Source organism: Aquarana catesbeiana, linkage group LG06 (assembly GCF_042186555.1).
Source record: "Aquarana catesbeiana isolate 2022-GZ linkage group LG06, ASM4218655v1, whole genome shotgun sequence".
NCBI lineage: Eukaryota > Metazoa > Chordata > Amphibia > Anura > Ranidae > Aquarana > Aquarana catesbeiana.
The window spans coordinates 246146746-246163012 of record NC_133329.1 but is presented as its reverse complement, the minus strand read 5'-3'; the positions used below and the strand labels follow the sequence as shown (position 1 = coordinate 246163012).

At 44.4% G+C, this 16267-nt stretch overlaps 1 protein-coding gene across 6 annotated transcripts in view; it reads left to right on the top strand.

Annotated features, from left to right (window-relative positions):
* The window catches only part of TNRC18 (trinucleotide repeat containing 18), a 459641-nt gene that overhangs the window by 425621 nt on the left and 17753 nt on the right, over positions 1-16267 (top strand). For all 6 annotated transcript variants that reach the window (XM_073633133.1, XM_073633134.1, XM_073633132.1 and 3 more), the window contains 2 exons: positions 7344-8542; positions 14720-14941. In XM_073633133.1, the coding sequence (XP_073489234.1) occupies positions 7344-8542; positions 14720-14941 (1421 nt within the window). The remainder of the gene's footprint in view (positions 1-7343; positions 8543-14719; positions 14942-16267) is intronic.

The following is a 16267-nucleotide window of genomic DNA, read 5'->3' as shown; positions in this document are numbered from 1 at the left end:
GCTATTTCCACTGCTTTGGCTTTAGATGAACAGGTGTTCTATGTTGCATGTTAAGGGAAACATAAACCAGGCAATACCTCATAGCGTGATACTATTACTAGAATTACTCCCATAAAATTACTCCCATTAAAATGTTGCTCGCATCACACAAGCTAAAGTGCATAGGATAGTACAGTGGTTCCGGCATTCGGCAACCCGCTGCTTGTCTGCAGCAAGAATATGATCTTCCTAACCCCATTCTGCCTTTTTGTCAAAGGAGTGTTCGTCTCTTCTTCTGTGTGGGAGAGCTATAAGGACTTTTCAAAGGACTTTCCTTCAGTTGCCCCTTATGAGACTCCTCCTCTTGGATACTGGTTGTCCATTCATTACTCTTATGCCGCGTACACACGGTCGGACTTTCCGGCATACTTGGTCCGGCGGACCAGAGTGTGCCGGACAATCCGCCCGTGTGTGGGCGGCGGCGGACTTTTCCGGCGGACTTCTTCCCAAAAGCCCGCCGGACCTAGATTTCAAACATGTTTGAAATCTTTCCGTCGGACTCAGTTTCGGGCGGAAAGTCCGCTCGTGTGTGTGCTGGTCCGACGGAAAGCCCGCTCGTGTGTAGGCTGGTCCGACAGACCAAATACGACACGAGGGGATGGTATTGCATCTCGCGCTCGCTGCAATAGGAAAAACAAATCTTCCTATTGCGGCGAGCGCGGGGCATACCAGGCCCTTAGGTCTGGTATGGATTATAAAGGGGAACCCCGCTACGCCGAAAAAACGGCGTGGGGTCCCCCTAAAATCCATACCAGACCCCGATCCGAGCACGCAGCCTGGCCGGTCAGGAAAGGGGGTGGGGACGAGCGAGCGCCCCCCCCCCTCCTGAACCGTACCAGGCCGCATGCCCTCAACATGGGGGGTGGGTGCTTTGGGGGAGGGGGGCGCCCTGCGCCCCCCCCCCCCAAAGCACCTTGTCCCCATGTTGATGAGGACAAGGGCCTCTTCCCGACAACCCTGGCCGTTGGTTGTCGGGGTCTGCGGGCGGGGGCTTATCGGAATCTGGGAGCCCCCTTTAATAAGGGGGCCCCCAGATCCCGGCCCCCCACCCTATGTAAATGAGTATGGGGTACATGGTACCCCTACCCATTTACCTAGGAAAAAAGTGTAAGTAATAAAACACACTACACAGGTTTTTAAAATATTTTATTAAACAGCTCCGGGGGGGGGGATCTTCCTCCGGCTTCGGGGGTCTTCTTCCGGCTTCGGGGGTCCCTCCGCTTCATCTTCTCCCGGCGTCCGGTTGGTTCTTCTCCGCTCTCCGGCCTCTTCTCCCGGTGTCGCAGGTCTTCGGCCGGCCCCTCCGCTCTCTTCATGTAGCTCTATTGCGAGCGGAGGTCCGGACTTCTGGGCTTCTTGGCTTCTTGGCTTCTTGGCTTCTTGGCTTGGCTTCTCTTCTCTTCCCCCAGATGTTGACACGACGCTCTCTCCGGCTGGACTGGTTTCTGAGGGCTGCGTTGTGACTTATATAGGCGGAGACCCCGCCCCCATATGATGTCACAGTCCCTGGGCATGCTGGGACTGTGACGTTTTAGGGGGCGTGGTCGACCACGCCCCCCGACCACGCCCCCTAAAACGTCACAGTCCCAGCATGCCCAGGGACTGTGACATCATATGGGGCGGGGTCTCCGCCTATATAAGTCACAACGCAGCCCTCAGAAACCAGTCCAGCCGGAGAGAGCGTCGTGTCAACATCTGGGGGAAGAGAAGAGAAGCCAAGCCAAGAAGCCAAGAAGCCAAGAAGCCAAGAAGCCCAGAAGTCCGGACCTCCGCTCGCAATAGAGCTACATGAAGAGAGCGGAGGGGCCGGCCGAAGACCTGCGACACCGGGAGAAGAGGCCGGAGAGCGGAGAAGAACCAACCGGACGCCGGGAGAAGATGAAGCGGAGGGACCCCCGAAGCCGGAAGAAGACCCCCGAAGCCGGAGGAAGATCCCCCCCCCGGAGCTGTTTAATAAAATATTTTAAAAACCTGTGTAGTGTGTTTTATTACTTACACTTTTTTCCTAGGTAAATGGGTAGGGGTACCATGTACCCCATACTCATTTACATAGGGTGGGGGGCCGGGATCTGGGGGCCCCCTTATTAAAGGGGGCTCCCAGATTCCGATAAGCCCCCGCCCGCAGACCCCGACAACCAACGGCCAGGGTTGTCGGGAAGAGGCCCTTGTCCTCATCAACATGGGGACAAGGTGCTTTGGGGGGGGGGGCGCAGGGCGCCCCCCTCCCCCAAAGCACCCACCCCCCATGTTGAGGGCATGCGGCCTGGTACGGTTCAGGAGGGGGGGGGGCGCTCGCTCGTCCCCACCCCCTTTCCTGACCGGCCAGGCTGCGTGCTCGGATCGGGGTCTGGTATGGATTTTAGGGGGACCCCACGCCGTTTTTTCGGCGTAGCGGGGTTCCCCTTTATAATCCATACCAGACCTAAGGGCCTGGTATGCCCCGCGACGGGGCTCGCAAGGTGTCAATCTAGCCGATAAAAGCGGCAAGATTGACATCCTTTTCTAGTCCCATCGCACCTGAGTCACGTTCAAAATGAACGGACTTGTCCGTGTGTGGGCAAGTCCGTTCATTCTGAAAGTCCGCCGGAACTCCGGCGAAAGTCCGTCGGAAAGACGGGCGGACTTAGCCCGCCGGAAAATCCCGGCGTGTGTGGGCAAGTCCGTTCGTTTTAAAGTCCGGCGCACCTGGCGGACAAAGTCCGTCGGAAAGTGTGCCGGACCAAGTAGGATAGAAAGTCCGCTCGTGTGTACGCGGCATAAGTGCCTTGGTTCCTAGTTCCTTCTACTCAGGGATGTTTGTTCCACTACCCCAAGGACCTGTTACTTAGCACTGCCATGGAATCTTCATCTCTGATCTTCAGCTCCCAGACTCAGTTTCGAGTTCTGCTGCACCCTCCCCTCCAATGTTGTCCATGCAGATCAATTTCTCTTGCTTTGAAGTCTTGCTAGTAAAACTTCCCATGATAGCTGTGAGGAAAACTCTTATAAGGTTGTGTTTTGTTTCCCATTGACAACATCCTCCTATCCGGTGGTACTAGAGCACATTATTGGGTTTCCAGTAGATCTTATTAACCTATTGTACAGCGGCTGCCCGTCCATTAGGGGCGCACAGGCGCCACCCCACCATCCATGCGTGCCGCCCCCTGATCTTCATGTAGGGCACCGAACCATGTATTCCAATGGGGGGAGTTTGAAGCACCTAATCAGAGCCAGAGGCTCTAATAGGCTTCAAAAAAGGCGGAGAGCTTGGGGCGCAGAGCACTGCGCTATGAGCCCAACCAGTTGTGTGACAATAGCGAATGAATATTCATTATTCCCATACTGATCCTCCGCCCGGCCAATCAGGAAGCGGGTCTTGAGACCCATCACCCGATTGGCTGAAAGGAATATTGGATGCCTAGGAGGAGGGAGAAGATGCACGGCGGAAGCCGCCGTGATGGAGAGGAGAAGAGAACAGGAGCTGGTGCCCGCCCGCAACCTAGGGGGTAAGTACTGACCGATCTAGAGTGAGCGTGGGGGTGGGGGGCTGCTGCCGACCGGGGAGCGGGGGTGGTTGTTTGCAGCCCCCCCTCAAAAAAAAAAAAAAAAAAAAAACCACCAGCCGCCAGTGCTAGTGTAGATCCTTTTCCTATCTACGTTATTTGTATCTCTGGTGCATTTTCTTCTGTAGACAGTTTCTTTATTGCCCGCTGGGACTCTTTCAGGACATCTTATTATCCTAAACCATCCTCCTCTTATCTAAAGGGGTTTTTAATCCCCTTCCTTGGGTTCCCTAAAATATGACCTCCCTCCTTCCTATTTCTACCACTTGGGAACAGGGTAGCCTGCAAGACATTCTACTCCTTTTTTTGTGTTTTTTTTCATATTTGCTTTCGGGGATTTCAATTCCTACCAAGTCCTGCAGGCTAGCTTAAATCCCTTTTTTGCTCCCCTAGGGGATCGGGGCTCAGCCATCTTATCTGTGGCTCTCCCTGTGCCTACCCCTATTTTCTCCTCATTCTTTGCAGGGGGCTCCTCTGTGGGGTTCCTTCATCTGTTTTTACCCATCTGAGTGGTTATTTGCCTCTTATAAGGGCTTCTGCCTTAAGAGATTGAGTCTTGCCTTTCCTGCTCAAGCCCATTTTCCTGTTGAGGTTGGGTTCTAGGGCCTATCGAGCACCTAACTTTTGTCTTCTTCCTTGTATGGAGCTACCACCTGTATTTAGTCCATTTGTTACCCATCCCTCGATTATTGCTTTTGGACATTCCCCATGCTAGGAACCGATTCCTGTGTCCTATATTATATGATAACAATAAGAGGTATTTTGACATGCCTGTTAATTCCATATTTTGGGGTACAGGACACAGGTCCCTCCCCTCTGCTCCCTGTGATATCTCTATTGCATGCTAACAAAATACAGGGTAGGCATGGTGGACCCAGTGAAGACTTTTGTCAATGTCCAGTCACCTGAAGGTAGTGGCATATAACCCAAGTTCTATGAATAGATTCCTGTCTCCAGTCAGTAAACATACAAAAAAAAGGTTGCTGTGATGAAAATGGTAGATAATAGACAGGCATTTAAGTGGTCAATTCAGTGAAATTCTCATATGCTTCCAAGCACAATATAAATGGCCTGGTGTAAGTTATGGGCCCTGACCCAAGTCTGGGTATATACAGTATCTCACATTAGTGAGTACACCCCTCACATTTTTGTAAATATTTTATTATATCTTTTCATGTGACAACACTGAAGAAATTACACTTTGCTACAATGTAAAGTAGTGAGTGTACAGCTTGTATAACAGTGTAAAATTGCTGTCCCCTCAAAATAACTCAACACACAGTCATTAATGTCTAAACCGCTGGCAACAGAAGCGAGTACACCCCTAAGTTAAAATATCCAAATTGGGCCCAAAGTGTCAATATATTGTGTGGCCACTATTATTTTCCAGCACTGCCTTAACCCTCTTGGGCATGGAGTTCACCAGAGCTTCATAGGTTGCCACTGGAGTCCTCTTCCACTCCTCCATGATGACATCACGAAGCTGGTGGATGTTAGAGACCTTGCACTCCTCCGCCTTCCCTTGGAGGATGCCCCACAGATGCTCATTAGGGTTTATATCTGGAGACATGCTTGGCCAGTCCATCACCTTTACCCTCAGCTTCTTTAGCAAGGCAGTGGTCGTCTTGGAGGTGTGTTTGGGGTTATTATCATGTTGGAATACTGCCCTGCGGCCCAGTTTCTGAAGGGAGGGGATCATGCTCTGCTTCAGTATGTCACAGTACATGTTGCCATTCATGGTTCCCTCAATGAACTGTAGCTTCCCAGTGCCAGCAGCACTCCTGCAGCCCCAGAGCATGACACTCCCACCACCATGCCTGACTGTAGGCAAGACACACTTGTTTTTGTGATACTACTTGATGTGCAACTGTACACAAAAATAAATGAATAAATAACCTTTTCTTCACACAACATAAAGTGCAACAATATCAAAGTGACAATGCAGTGAATAAATGTGGTAAATGTGCCTAATCCCAGAGTTCATAAATAAAGTGCTTGTGCAAAAAGGAATCCAGTATATCCAAATGCTTAAACCATCCGTAGTGCGCCAGTGGTTTGCCCCAGCCTCTCACCTTAGACAAAGACCCCTACAGGTCTAGTAAAATAAACGTGACTCCAAGCTTCAAGGCAATGAAATCCTTTCTCCGGGGACATCCAGCCAGATAGACAATAAGGCTTCCACTGGTGCTGATAATCTCTCTACAGGTTCTCACTTCCCACCATATGCAGTTCATATGCAACAAAGAAAGGTCTCCATGGTGTAGTAAACCAATGTAATATTTATTAGACAAACAGCACACTTACAGTTTAAAATAGCGATGTTCAGCTTAACAACAGAACTTCCGGTCTCGGCCGCATCCTGGAAGTGACGTCACCCAATGCGTCGTGTCACAGATCACGTAACTTCTTTAAGGGTATCGCACTTGTTTTTGTACTCCTCACCTGGTTGCCGCCCCACACACTTGACACCATCCAAACCAAATAAGTTTATCTTGGTCTCATCAGACCACAGGACATGGTTCCAGTAATCCATGTCCTTAGTCTGCTTGTCTTCAGCAAACTGTTTGCGAGCTTTCTTGTGCATCATCTTTAGAAGATTCTTCCTTCTGGGATGACAGCCACGCAGACCAATTTGATGCAGTGTGCAGCATATGGTCTGAGCACTGACAGGTTGACCCCCTCCCACCCCTTCAACCTCTGCAGCAATGCTGGCAGCACTCATATGTCTTTTTCCCAAAGACAACCTCTGGATATGACGCTGAGTACGTGCACTCAACTTCTTTGGTCGACTGGTGAGGCTGATTCTGAGTGGAACCTGTCCTGTTAAACTGCTGTGTGTTCTTTGCCATCATGCTGCAAATCAGTTTTAGGGTCTTGGCAATCTTCTTATAGCCTAGGCCACCTTTATGTAGAGAAACAATTCTTTTTTTCAGATCCTTAGGGAGTTCTTTGCCATGATGTGCCAGGTTGAGCTTCCATGACCAGTATGACAAAGTGAGAGCGATGACACCAAATTTATTACACCTGCTCCCCATTCACATCTGAGATCTTGTAAAACTAATGAGTCACATGACACCGGGGTGGGAAAATGGCTAATTGGGCCCAATTTGGACAATTGTTTACTTTTAGGGGTGTACTCACTTCTGTTGCCAGTGGTTTAGACATTAATGGTTACGTGTTGAGTTATGAGCTTGGTTCTCAGTTTTAGAGGGGATAGATGCAGCATTGGACTGATGCTGCATACACCTAGGTAAGTATGAGTCTTAAAAAAAAAAAAAAAAACATACATCTCTTTTAATTAACCTTGCAACAGAGAACTTGGAATGCACAACTGTGTGTTCCTAGTTCTCAGGCACGATGTCAAACTGAAAAATTAGTGTTCTCGTCAAGTAAGCTGACGCATACTAGGCATCCAAGCTTCGAAAAACTCTGGTCACAAAGGGGTTAGGTTGCTCTGTTAAGTTGCATTAGTAGTTGTAATTGTCATATAGTCCAAAACAAAAGTAAAACCTATATTTGCTGTAGAGAGATGACACAAAGGTGAAGAATTGAATACTTCAGTTCTGGGTATTCATACACTTTAAATCTTGGAAAGGGTGTGGAGAGTTTTTACATTTTGAGAGGGATTTTTTTTTAGGTCTATAATTGTATTTAAGTTGAGATTTGGTAGTTAAAATGATCCAAACTGGCTTAATAGTTTCACAGATTATTTGTTGATTATTGCATTTAATTATTTTTCTATCGTTATATTTATTTTCTTAGAAGACACATCAGTTCAAGAAAATATATTTAAAGAATCCTCAAGGACAGCCAAGAAGATAGAAGAAAAACAGCTAGATCTGATGAATTCAGATGTAGATTCAGAATGTCCTCAAGTATCATCAGAGAATCCCACTGAACCAATTGTTGGAAAGCATCAAAAAATTAACAAAACCTTTTGTTCTGGTTCAGTGTCTAAGAGCTTTGTTAGTGGGGGACTGTATCATGAAATAACAGGAAGCGGATTAAATCAAGATGTTTTAAAAGGGAAATTAAAAGCAAAAAGGAGACGGAAACTAGAGGAACAAAGAGAGTTTGCTTCTTTTGGCAACAGCTATCATAAAAATGAAGCTCAACTACTTGTGAAGTTGGACCGTGAAGGAGTTATGTCACCAAAAACTAAGAAAACAAAAGAAGCAATGATGAGGCATGAGAATTCCAATAATGCATCAAAAAAAGATCGTAAGAAAGTGATAGGTGAATGTTATTCTAGTGTGAGTGCTAGCAAACCTAAGCGTAAACCTTCTGGATCAAAGCCTTGCACAGCAAAGCAAACGTATATCTCTGAAGCTTTTGACCATACAAGCAGCAACTTAAACATATCCTGCAGCAAAAGTGGAACCAAGAAGACTGAAAAACAGTTAGAGAGCAGCAACAGTAGCTCAGAATCTGAGGAAGAAGATGGCTCAAGCAAAAGACAAAACAAAAATCAACATAGCTCTAGTAGCTCAAGATCTTCAACATCTAAATCTTCATCATCTACCAGCAGCAGTTCTTCCTCTTCCTCATCGTCCTCATCATCATCTTCCTCCTCCTCTTCTTCTTCATCTTCTTCTTCGTCATCGTCTTCAACATCTTCATCTTCAAGTTCCAGTTCATCATCATCTTTAACAGATGAAGCATCCTCAAGCAGCTCAGAAGATGATGCTGTGACTGCTTCTGTTCTTAAAGATACTCAAAAGCAGCGCTGCAAATATGTAAAATCTGAAAACACTTCTAAGACTGCTGTGCACATAAAGCAACAAAAGCCAGAGCAACTGAGAAGTAGTAAATGTAAACCAAAGAAAAGAGAAGGAATACATCTTCCTACAACCAAGGAGCTGGCCAAAAGACAGAGACTACCGTCAGTAGAGAACAGGCCGAAAATTGCTGCTTTCCTGCCTGCTAGACAGCTTTGGAAGTGGTTTGGAAAGCCCACTCAGGTAATTGGAAGTTTTACTTGTTGCTATTAATGGTACATTCACCCTTTTCTACATCTAGGTTAGAACATGCTTTGATTTACTTAAAAGGATATTCATGAAGTAATTAAAACATTTTGTTATGCATCTACATATAAACATTAAAAATTAGTTTGTTTTAAACAAAATAGGATTTTTAAACTCCCCTTAAAATCCTTTTCTTGAAGTCCATTGGAAGACACAGCTTTAAGCGACATTAAGCAACAAAGGTTTATACTGTTGCCAACAGGAAAAATGGGCACTTTGCACAAAAAAACTGAAGGCCTGTCCCTTTAAGGCTATAACCCCTGCCACCTCACCAATTGTAGCATGCAGGTCAAAAAATAAAGATTGCAACTCAGAGAGGAGTGCTGTGTCCCTCAATGAACTCAGAGAAAAAGATTTTACAGCGAGTACAAAAATCCTGTTTTTTCTATTGTTTATTGAGTAACACATCTTGATGGTGGTGTTTAAAGTGGTTGTAAAGTCTAAACATTTTTTACCTTAATGCATTCCTTGAATTAGGGTAAAAAAATGTTTAGGTGTCAGCATCGCCCTCCAGCCCCCCTTTACTTACCTGAGACCCCTTTCGATCCAGCGTTGTGCACGTCAGCAGATCATTCCCCCCCTCACTTCTGGGTCTCGCTGGATTTGCTGGGGCACCGAGAGCCATTGGCTAAAAGTGCTGTCAATCAAAGCCAGTGACGACGGAGCGTGGGTTGGGCCGAGTACCCCTGTGTGTGTCAGTGGAGCACGCACAAGTGCCCCCATGGGAAGCGGCTTTTCATGGGGCACTGGACAGAGAGGAGGGGCCAGGAGCTCTGGCGAGGGACCCCAAAAGAGGAGGTTTCTGGCCACTCTGTGCGATTCCATTGCACAGAGTAGGTAAGTATAGACATGTATGTTTGTTATTTTTTTTATTTTCCTTTTAACAAACCCTTTAAGCAACATAAGAACATTCAAAAGCAATCCAAACAAAGGATGGATGGGCACACCTAAATAACAAAGGGCGAACCAACACAACAAATAAAAAGGGCACTAAATGGCCGCTTGTAGAACTTTTTGGGCCAAACTGTTATCTGCATTGGCAGATACATCAACCTTGTAAAAGAAAATGTATGAACAGAAGACCAGGCTATAATCAAAGCTACCAATCGTTATCTGGGTGTGCATACAAAACAACAATAAAAAGACCTGTAATACACCTATATATTAAATAATATCATCAAGGATATTCTAAATGATTATACTGAAAGTATCAGTACTGCTGCCCACACTCATGTGTTCCCACAAGTGTAAACAGTGATTATAATAGTAAAACAATGCCACACAGTACTCAACATAAAATATACATATATCTTGTGATATACCCAGGTGCCATCAAAAGAGCATTATTAAAAAAGACCAGACTGCATCCTAACAGATCTGAACCACAGAGGCCTCATGACAAAAAGCACAAGAAGTACTCATTGTTCTGTTTAAGTGGGCTTTTATGGGAAAATGAGGCACTTTTTTTTTTCTTGCAACTCATAGGCTTGTACAACAACCTGTTAAATCCACTTAGAATTTGTGAAACTTCAAACCACAGAATTTCATTTAGGACCTTCTGGAATAACAAACAAGTGATTCAGTTTGCCAAAGGAAGCCGTGGCCCGAGAAGTAAACCCTGACAACTGATTAAAAAAAATGTTTTCTTTTTCTCATTAACCACTTGCTTGCTGGGCACATATACACCCTTCCTGCCCAGGTCAATTTTCAGCTTTCAGCGCTGTCTCTGAATGACAATTGCACGGCCATGCTACACTGTACCCATATGACATTTTTATCTTTTTTTCACACGTAGAGCTTTCTTTTGGTGGTATTTAATCACCACTAGGTTTTTATGTTTTGCTAAACAAACAAAAAAGACCAAACATTTTGAAAAATAAAAAAACAGTTTTCATAGTTTGAAAGGTTTAAAAAGAAGTAGGTGTGGCGCTGTTCTTAATTTCTGGGGTGTGAGTGCTCCCAGCTCACTCTCTAGCCCGTACTTAAACTATATATTTAAACAAACTTGAATGCGTTAATTGTAAAGTGACTGGTGCCAAACATAACTCGCATACATAATGTGCAATTAGTGCAATCATAAAAAAGTGACTAGTGCTGAGAATCAGTTAATATACACAATCGTTATGTAAAAATCCAAAGTGACAGGTGCTCTTCAATCATACGTGACCTCAGTGTTTGAAATTAATATATACTGTCCTTGGAAAGTAAATATATGCAGTCCAAAAATATATGTATATAAATGTTCCAAAGTGACAAGTGCACTTCAATCGTATATCCCTTTGTGCTGGTGCTCCTTACAGTGCCCCTAGTGGTAATGCACTTACCAGAAATACTCACCCCTCGAAGGGGTATTGCGCTTTCACAGTATTTGCCACTATGCAGAAGTATCCAGATCGACGGCTTAGTTTGCTGTTAATATGTGTTCATCCGTGCCTCCCACCTTTACTTGCTTTCTGCTGCAGAAACATCTCGAAGTGCAACATACAGGAAGACAGCAACGATGAAAGATCCAGCTCTGGCCCCACCCAACCAGTTTCTTCACCACTGGCACCAGCATACTAACTGGGTAGCCGTCTATGACTGCTTGCAGCTTCATAGCTGGCTGCTCACTGCGCTTGCGCTAGCTGCGCTGCGACGTGCCATCTGATTGGTCTTGCAGCTTTCTGGGACCTGTAATGTGTTTCAGAAGATTGCGCGCGCGCGGGGGGGGCGAAATTCCACTTGGCTCGCCATGACCATTTGACTGTAAATGGAGTGGGTACCTGTCAAAACTAGGTACCTGCTCTACCCCAAAAAGATATATGCTAAATATAAAGGAGTACGAGTGGAACTATCCATATTGGGTGAAGTTCTGCTTTGGGGTAAAGTCCTGATATTTTGAATATAGACCAGGCCATCGCTGCTTGGAATGTAGAACTGTTACAGCGTGAACACCAATATTGAAAAATTTAAAAAAAACTTGTACTCTGTGTAAATAACGGAGGCTTCCAAGTGCAATTTATCTGGCATGAATCTACCAGTGCTTGTTCACTGATCAAAGTGATATCCTGGATTTTAAATATCTGGAATTAATCTATCAGTAACTGTTGATAGTAGAAAATCTTCCAAAATCGAGTGAAAAGAAGACATCCATTTTCCTGAGAATACTGAATGTAAATAGTGAGTTGGTAGGGGTTATAGCCTCAAACGGGTAAGCCTTCAGTTTTTATGTCCCCAGCATCCATTTCTTCTGTAGGGGCAGTGTAAGCCAACATCTCTTAATACTATTAAGCTGTGTCCCTCATAGAGAAATGTATAGTTCTACCTGCTGTGGTCTGTTTAATGAGTGTTTTATAATGCATGGTTCCCCACTGAGTGCTGTGATTTACTTTGCCGGCCTCTACTTTACTAAAGTACTTAGTAATTGCATGGGGGGCAGCAGATGGAACCAGTAGGCGCTGAGAAGGGCCAGGCATCCAACATTCCCAGAAGTGTTGCATGCAGATGATTTTTCAGCAGCAGTACCTCTTTAAAACCATCGTGCTCATCAGCATATGCAGCAGGACAGGTAATAGACACAGTTTTTTCTTGTAATTCCCTTAAGGTGGCGACCAGATTACTTTTAGGATATTTAAATAGGGACTGAACTAGAAGTAATAGACTGGGCCTCATTTTACCAGCCTATTAGTGACCTTTCTCTGCAAACCCTGGTGTTCTGCCATGGTGGTCTATTCATTTACACACAATAATAACCCTCTTTACAATAATATATAGTATATCTAAGTTCTTATAAACATTGGTAACCAGGGGATTATACAGCACTATATAGCCAGACAACAGTAGTTGTCTAAAACCTCTGACCGTCAAGTCATGCAAATGCCTGTTAAGCTAAGTTGTTTGAATAAGGCTGCTTTCACACTGATCTGCTGCAGTTTCCCTGTAGCGCATTGTACCTGCGGTTTCTGTGCAGGTTAACCATGCTTTGCAGGTAGACTTCTTCAGATTGCACGTTTTCTGAAAGTGCACCAAAAATGCAGCATGCAGGACTTTTGGTGTACTTTTAGAAAACGCACCACAATAATGGTAATGCGTGGGTAACCTGCACTAAAGCGGCACCTGGGCTCTTGGGAAACTGCAGCGGATCAATGTGAAAGCAGCCTTAAGTGAAAATGTACTCCCAAATCTACATTTCATAGGTGGTTACATTTCACTTTATCTCCATGATGGCCAACCCCAAATTAAGCTTGATTGGGTTGGTAAAAAAAGAAAGCTATATATTTAACCACTTCATTACTGGGCACTTTCCCCCCTTCCTGCCCAGGACAATTTTCAGCTTCAGCTCTGTCGCACTTTGAATGACAATTGCGCAGTCATGCAACACTGTACCCAAACTAAATTTTTATCACTTTCTTTCCACAAATAGAGCTTTCTTTTGGTGGTATTTGATCACCTCTGCGGTTTTTATTTTTTGCGCTATAAACAAAAAAATGACACTATTTCGGAAAAAAAAAAACTGATGGGCACTGATAGGCGGCACAGATGGGTAGCACTGATGAGGAGCTGAGTGGTATCTGACTGAGTGGTATCTGAAGGGCACTGACAGGCATTACTGATCGGGCACTGATTGGCACTTTTATGGGCACTGGCAGGTGATAGGCACAGGCTGGTAGGTGATGGACACATCTGATGGGGGCTGCACTGATAATGTGCTGATTATCAGCGCAGACCCCCCCCCCCCCTCTGACAGGGAGAGCCGCAGACCGGCTCTCCCTGTGAGCGTGAACCGAGGAAAGCTGTTTACTGGCACTTCCTGGTTCACACAATGATCAGCTGTAATTGGTCACAGCTGATCACGTGGTAAGAAGCCGCTGTCAGAGGCTCCATACCATGATCAGAGTTATGGTGTGTCAGACTGACACACAGCACCTCCGATCGCCACGCTGCACGCCCCTGTGGGTACGCGCCAGCTTGTCATTACGTCATATGGCGGCAGGTGGTTAAGCATTTATGTACAAAATTGTACAGGATCAAAATCCAAATTTAATATAAGATTATGCGTTGAATAAATAGACATAAATGAAAATGCAATTATTCATAAATCAGAATATCTCTTAAAAAGTATAGAATTCAAGGTTTTATATAATCATAAGGGATAAAATAAATTAATAAATATATACATAGATGTTAAATATACCATTAACCACCTGCCGACCAGCCGATCGCTGTAAACAAGGCGGATCCCTGTTCTGACAGGGGACATATCAGAGATCTGCTGTTCCCCAGGATCGGGAACAGCTATTTCTGTCATGTCCCAGGCAGCCCATCCCCCTACAGTTAGAACACGCTAAGGGAACACATTTAACCCCTTGATTGCCCTCTAGTGTTAACCGCTTCCCCGCCAGTGTCATGTATACATTGATTATTGCATTTTTATAGCACTGATCAATGTAATAATGTCACTGGTCCCCAAAAAGTGTCATTTGGGGTCAGATTTGTCCACCGCAATGTCGCAGTCTTGCTAAAACTCGCAGATCGCCGCAATTACCAGTAAAAACAATCAAAAATAAAAGTCCCTAAATCTATCCCATTTGTAGACGCAATAACGTTTGCGCAAACAAATCAATATATATGCCTATTTTTTTTTTTTTTTATATATACCAAAAATATGTTTTTTTTTTGGATATGTATTATAGCAGAAAGTAAAAAAAAAATGTTTTTTGTTTTTGAAAAAATAAAAACCGCAGAGGTGATCAAATACCACCAAAAGAAAGCCCTGTTTGTGGGGGAAAATAGGACATAAATTTTGTTTGGGCACAGTATCGCACGACCATGCAATTGTCATTTAAAGCGACGCAGTGCCGTATTGAAAAAAATGGCCTGGTCATTAAGGGGGTAAATCCTTCCGGTCCTTAAGTGGCTAAGGTACAGGTCTAATATTTCTCACATAATTTAAAATTGTCAGCATGTGACTTTGAGTAGTACTAGTGAATGTTGGAGTTTCCATGTTTGAGATCATCAGCACAGGATTTCCAGATCATCTCAAACTTCAGAAACTTCAGAGTTACATATTACAATACATTTTTTAAGTTTTTATTAAATACATTTAACCAGAATTTATGGATTGATGTTTCACAGAGAAGAGGAATGAAGGGAAAAGCCCGGAAGTTATTCTATAAAGCAATAGTCCGTGGAAAGGAAATTATACGGATTGGGGATTGTGCTGTGTTCTTATCTGCCGGACGTCCAAATCTCCCCTACATAGGATGCATTCAAAGCATGTGGGAATCCTGGGGAAATAACATGGTTGTGAGGGTGAAATGGTTCTATCATCCAGAGGAGACTTGTCCTGGAAAAAAGGTAAATGATAGATTGTTTTCAGATGTCTGCTAAATGAACCTATCTGCAAAAGCGTTTGTGTTTAGTATGTACTAAATCTCTTCTCATTGCATGCAGTGTTATTCATTTTTAATGCTTTACATTATTTATACAGTATTGGGAAAAAATCCATTCTATTGATGGCAGTGTTACTTTAATTGGCAAGTTCGACATTTGGATAAAGCAGAAGATTGCTGTGACAGTTTGACCATTATCCAGTAAATGGGAATGTCATAGCAGATCAGCAGTTTCTAGGGAAACTATAGACATTAAGCTACAGTTGGTAGAGGGTTACAGGAAATGAGAAACCCTTAGCATTAATACACAGATTAGTGATTATGCAGAAATGGAATTTCCTTAAAGTTCACCCTTTACATAAACTAGCCCATATAGAAAAGAGGTCTCAAGTTTACTGTTCTGTTTGTAAAAATATTGTTTAATGCACATGCCTTACCTGTAGGTGTTTTTCTGTCACCCAAAAAGCCTTGCCAAAATACTCCCGATGGGCTATAAAAAAAAAATAGCTTCCTTCTTTGGGGACTAAAATAAATTATCACGTTAGTTAAAGTGATTGTAAAGGCAGAAGGTATTTTTTTATTTTAATGCATTTTATGCGTTAAGATGAAAAACCTTCTGTGTGCAGCAGCCCCCCTCATACTTACCTGAGCCCATCTCTTTCCAGTGATGTTGCACAAGAGACTCGGCTGCCCGGGACTCTCCTCCTCATTGGCTGAGGCAGCAGCAGAGAGCCATGGGCTCCTGCTGCTGTCAATCAAAGTCAGTGAGCCAATGAGTAGCGAGAGGGGACAGGACCTAACCAGGGCTCCGTGTCTGAATGGACACACAGAGCTGCGGTTCAGCTCGGGTGCCCCCATAGCAAGCTGCCTGCTGTGGGGGCACTCGTCAAGAGGGAGGGGCCAGGAGAGCTAAACAGGGACCTGAGAAGAGGGGGATTGGGGCTGCTCTATGCAAAACCACTGCACAGAGCAGGTAAGTTTAACATGTTTGTTATTTTTAAGGAAAAAAAAACGAGACTTTACAATCACTTTAACTTGGTGGCCATCTTGTTGTAACCAATGCCCTAAAAATAAGCGAGGATGTAGGAATGTAAACATTGTATTTTGACCAGGCTTACAAGTATGGCGTTTTTTTTTTTAAACAATATATTTTTTTTATACAGCACAGGTGTTTGCGTTCGTCTATCTAGCAAGGTTACTTTGTGATATAAGCAAGGAAACTCAGACCTCTGCAGTGTGTAAATGTGCTTTTACTAAACAAAAATGCTGTACATACAAAATTATTACAATA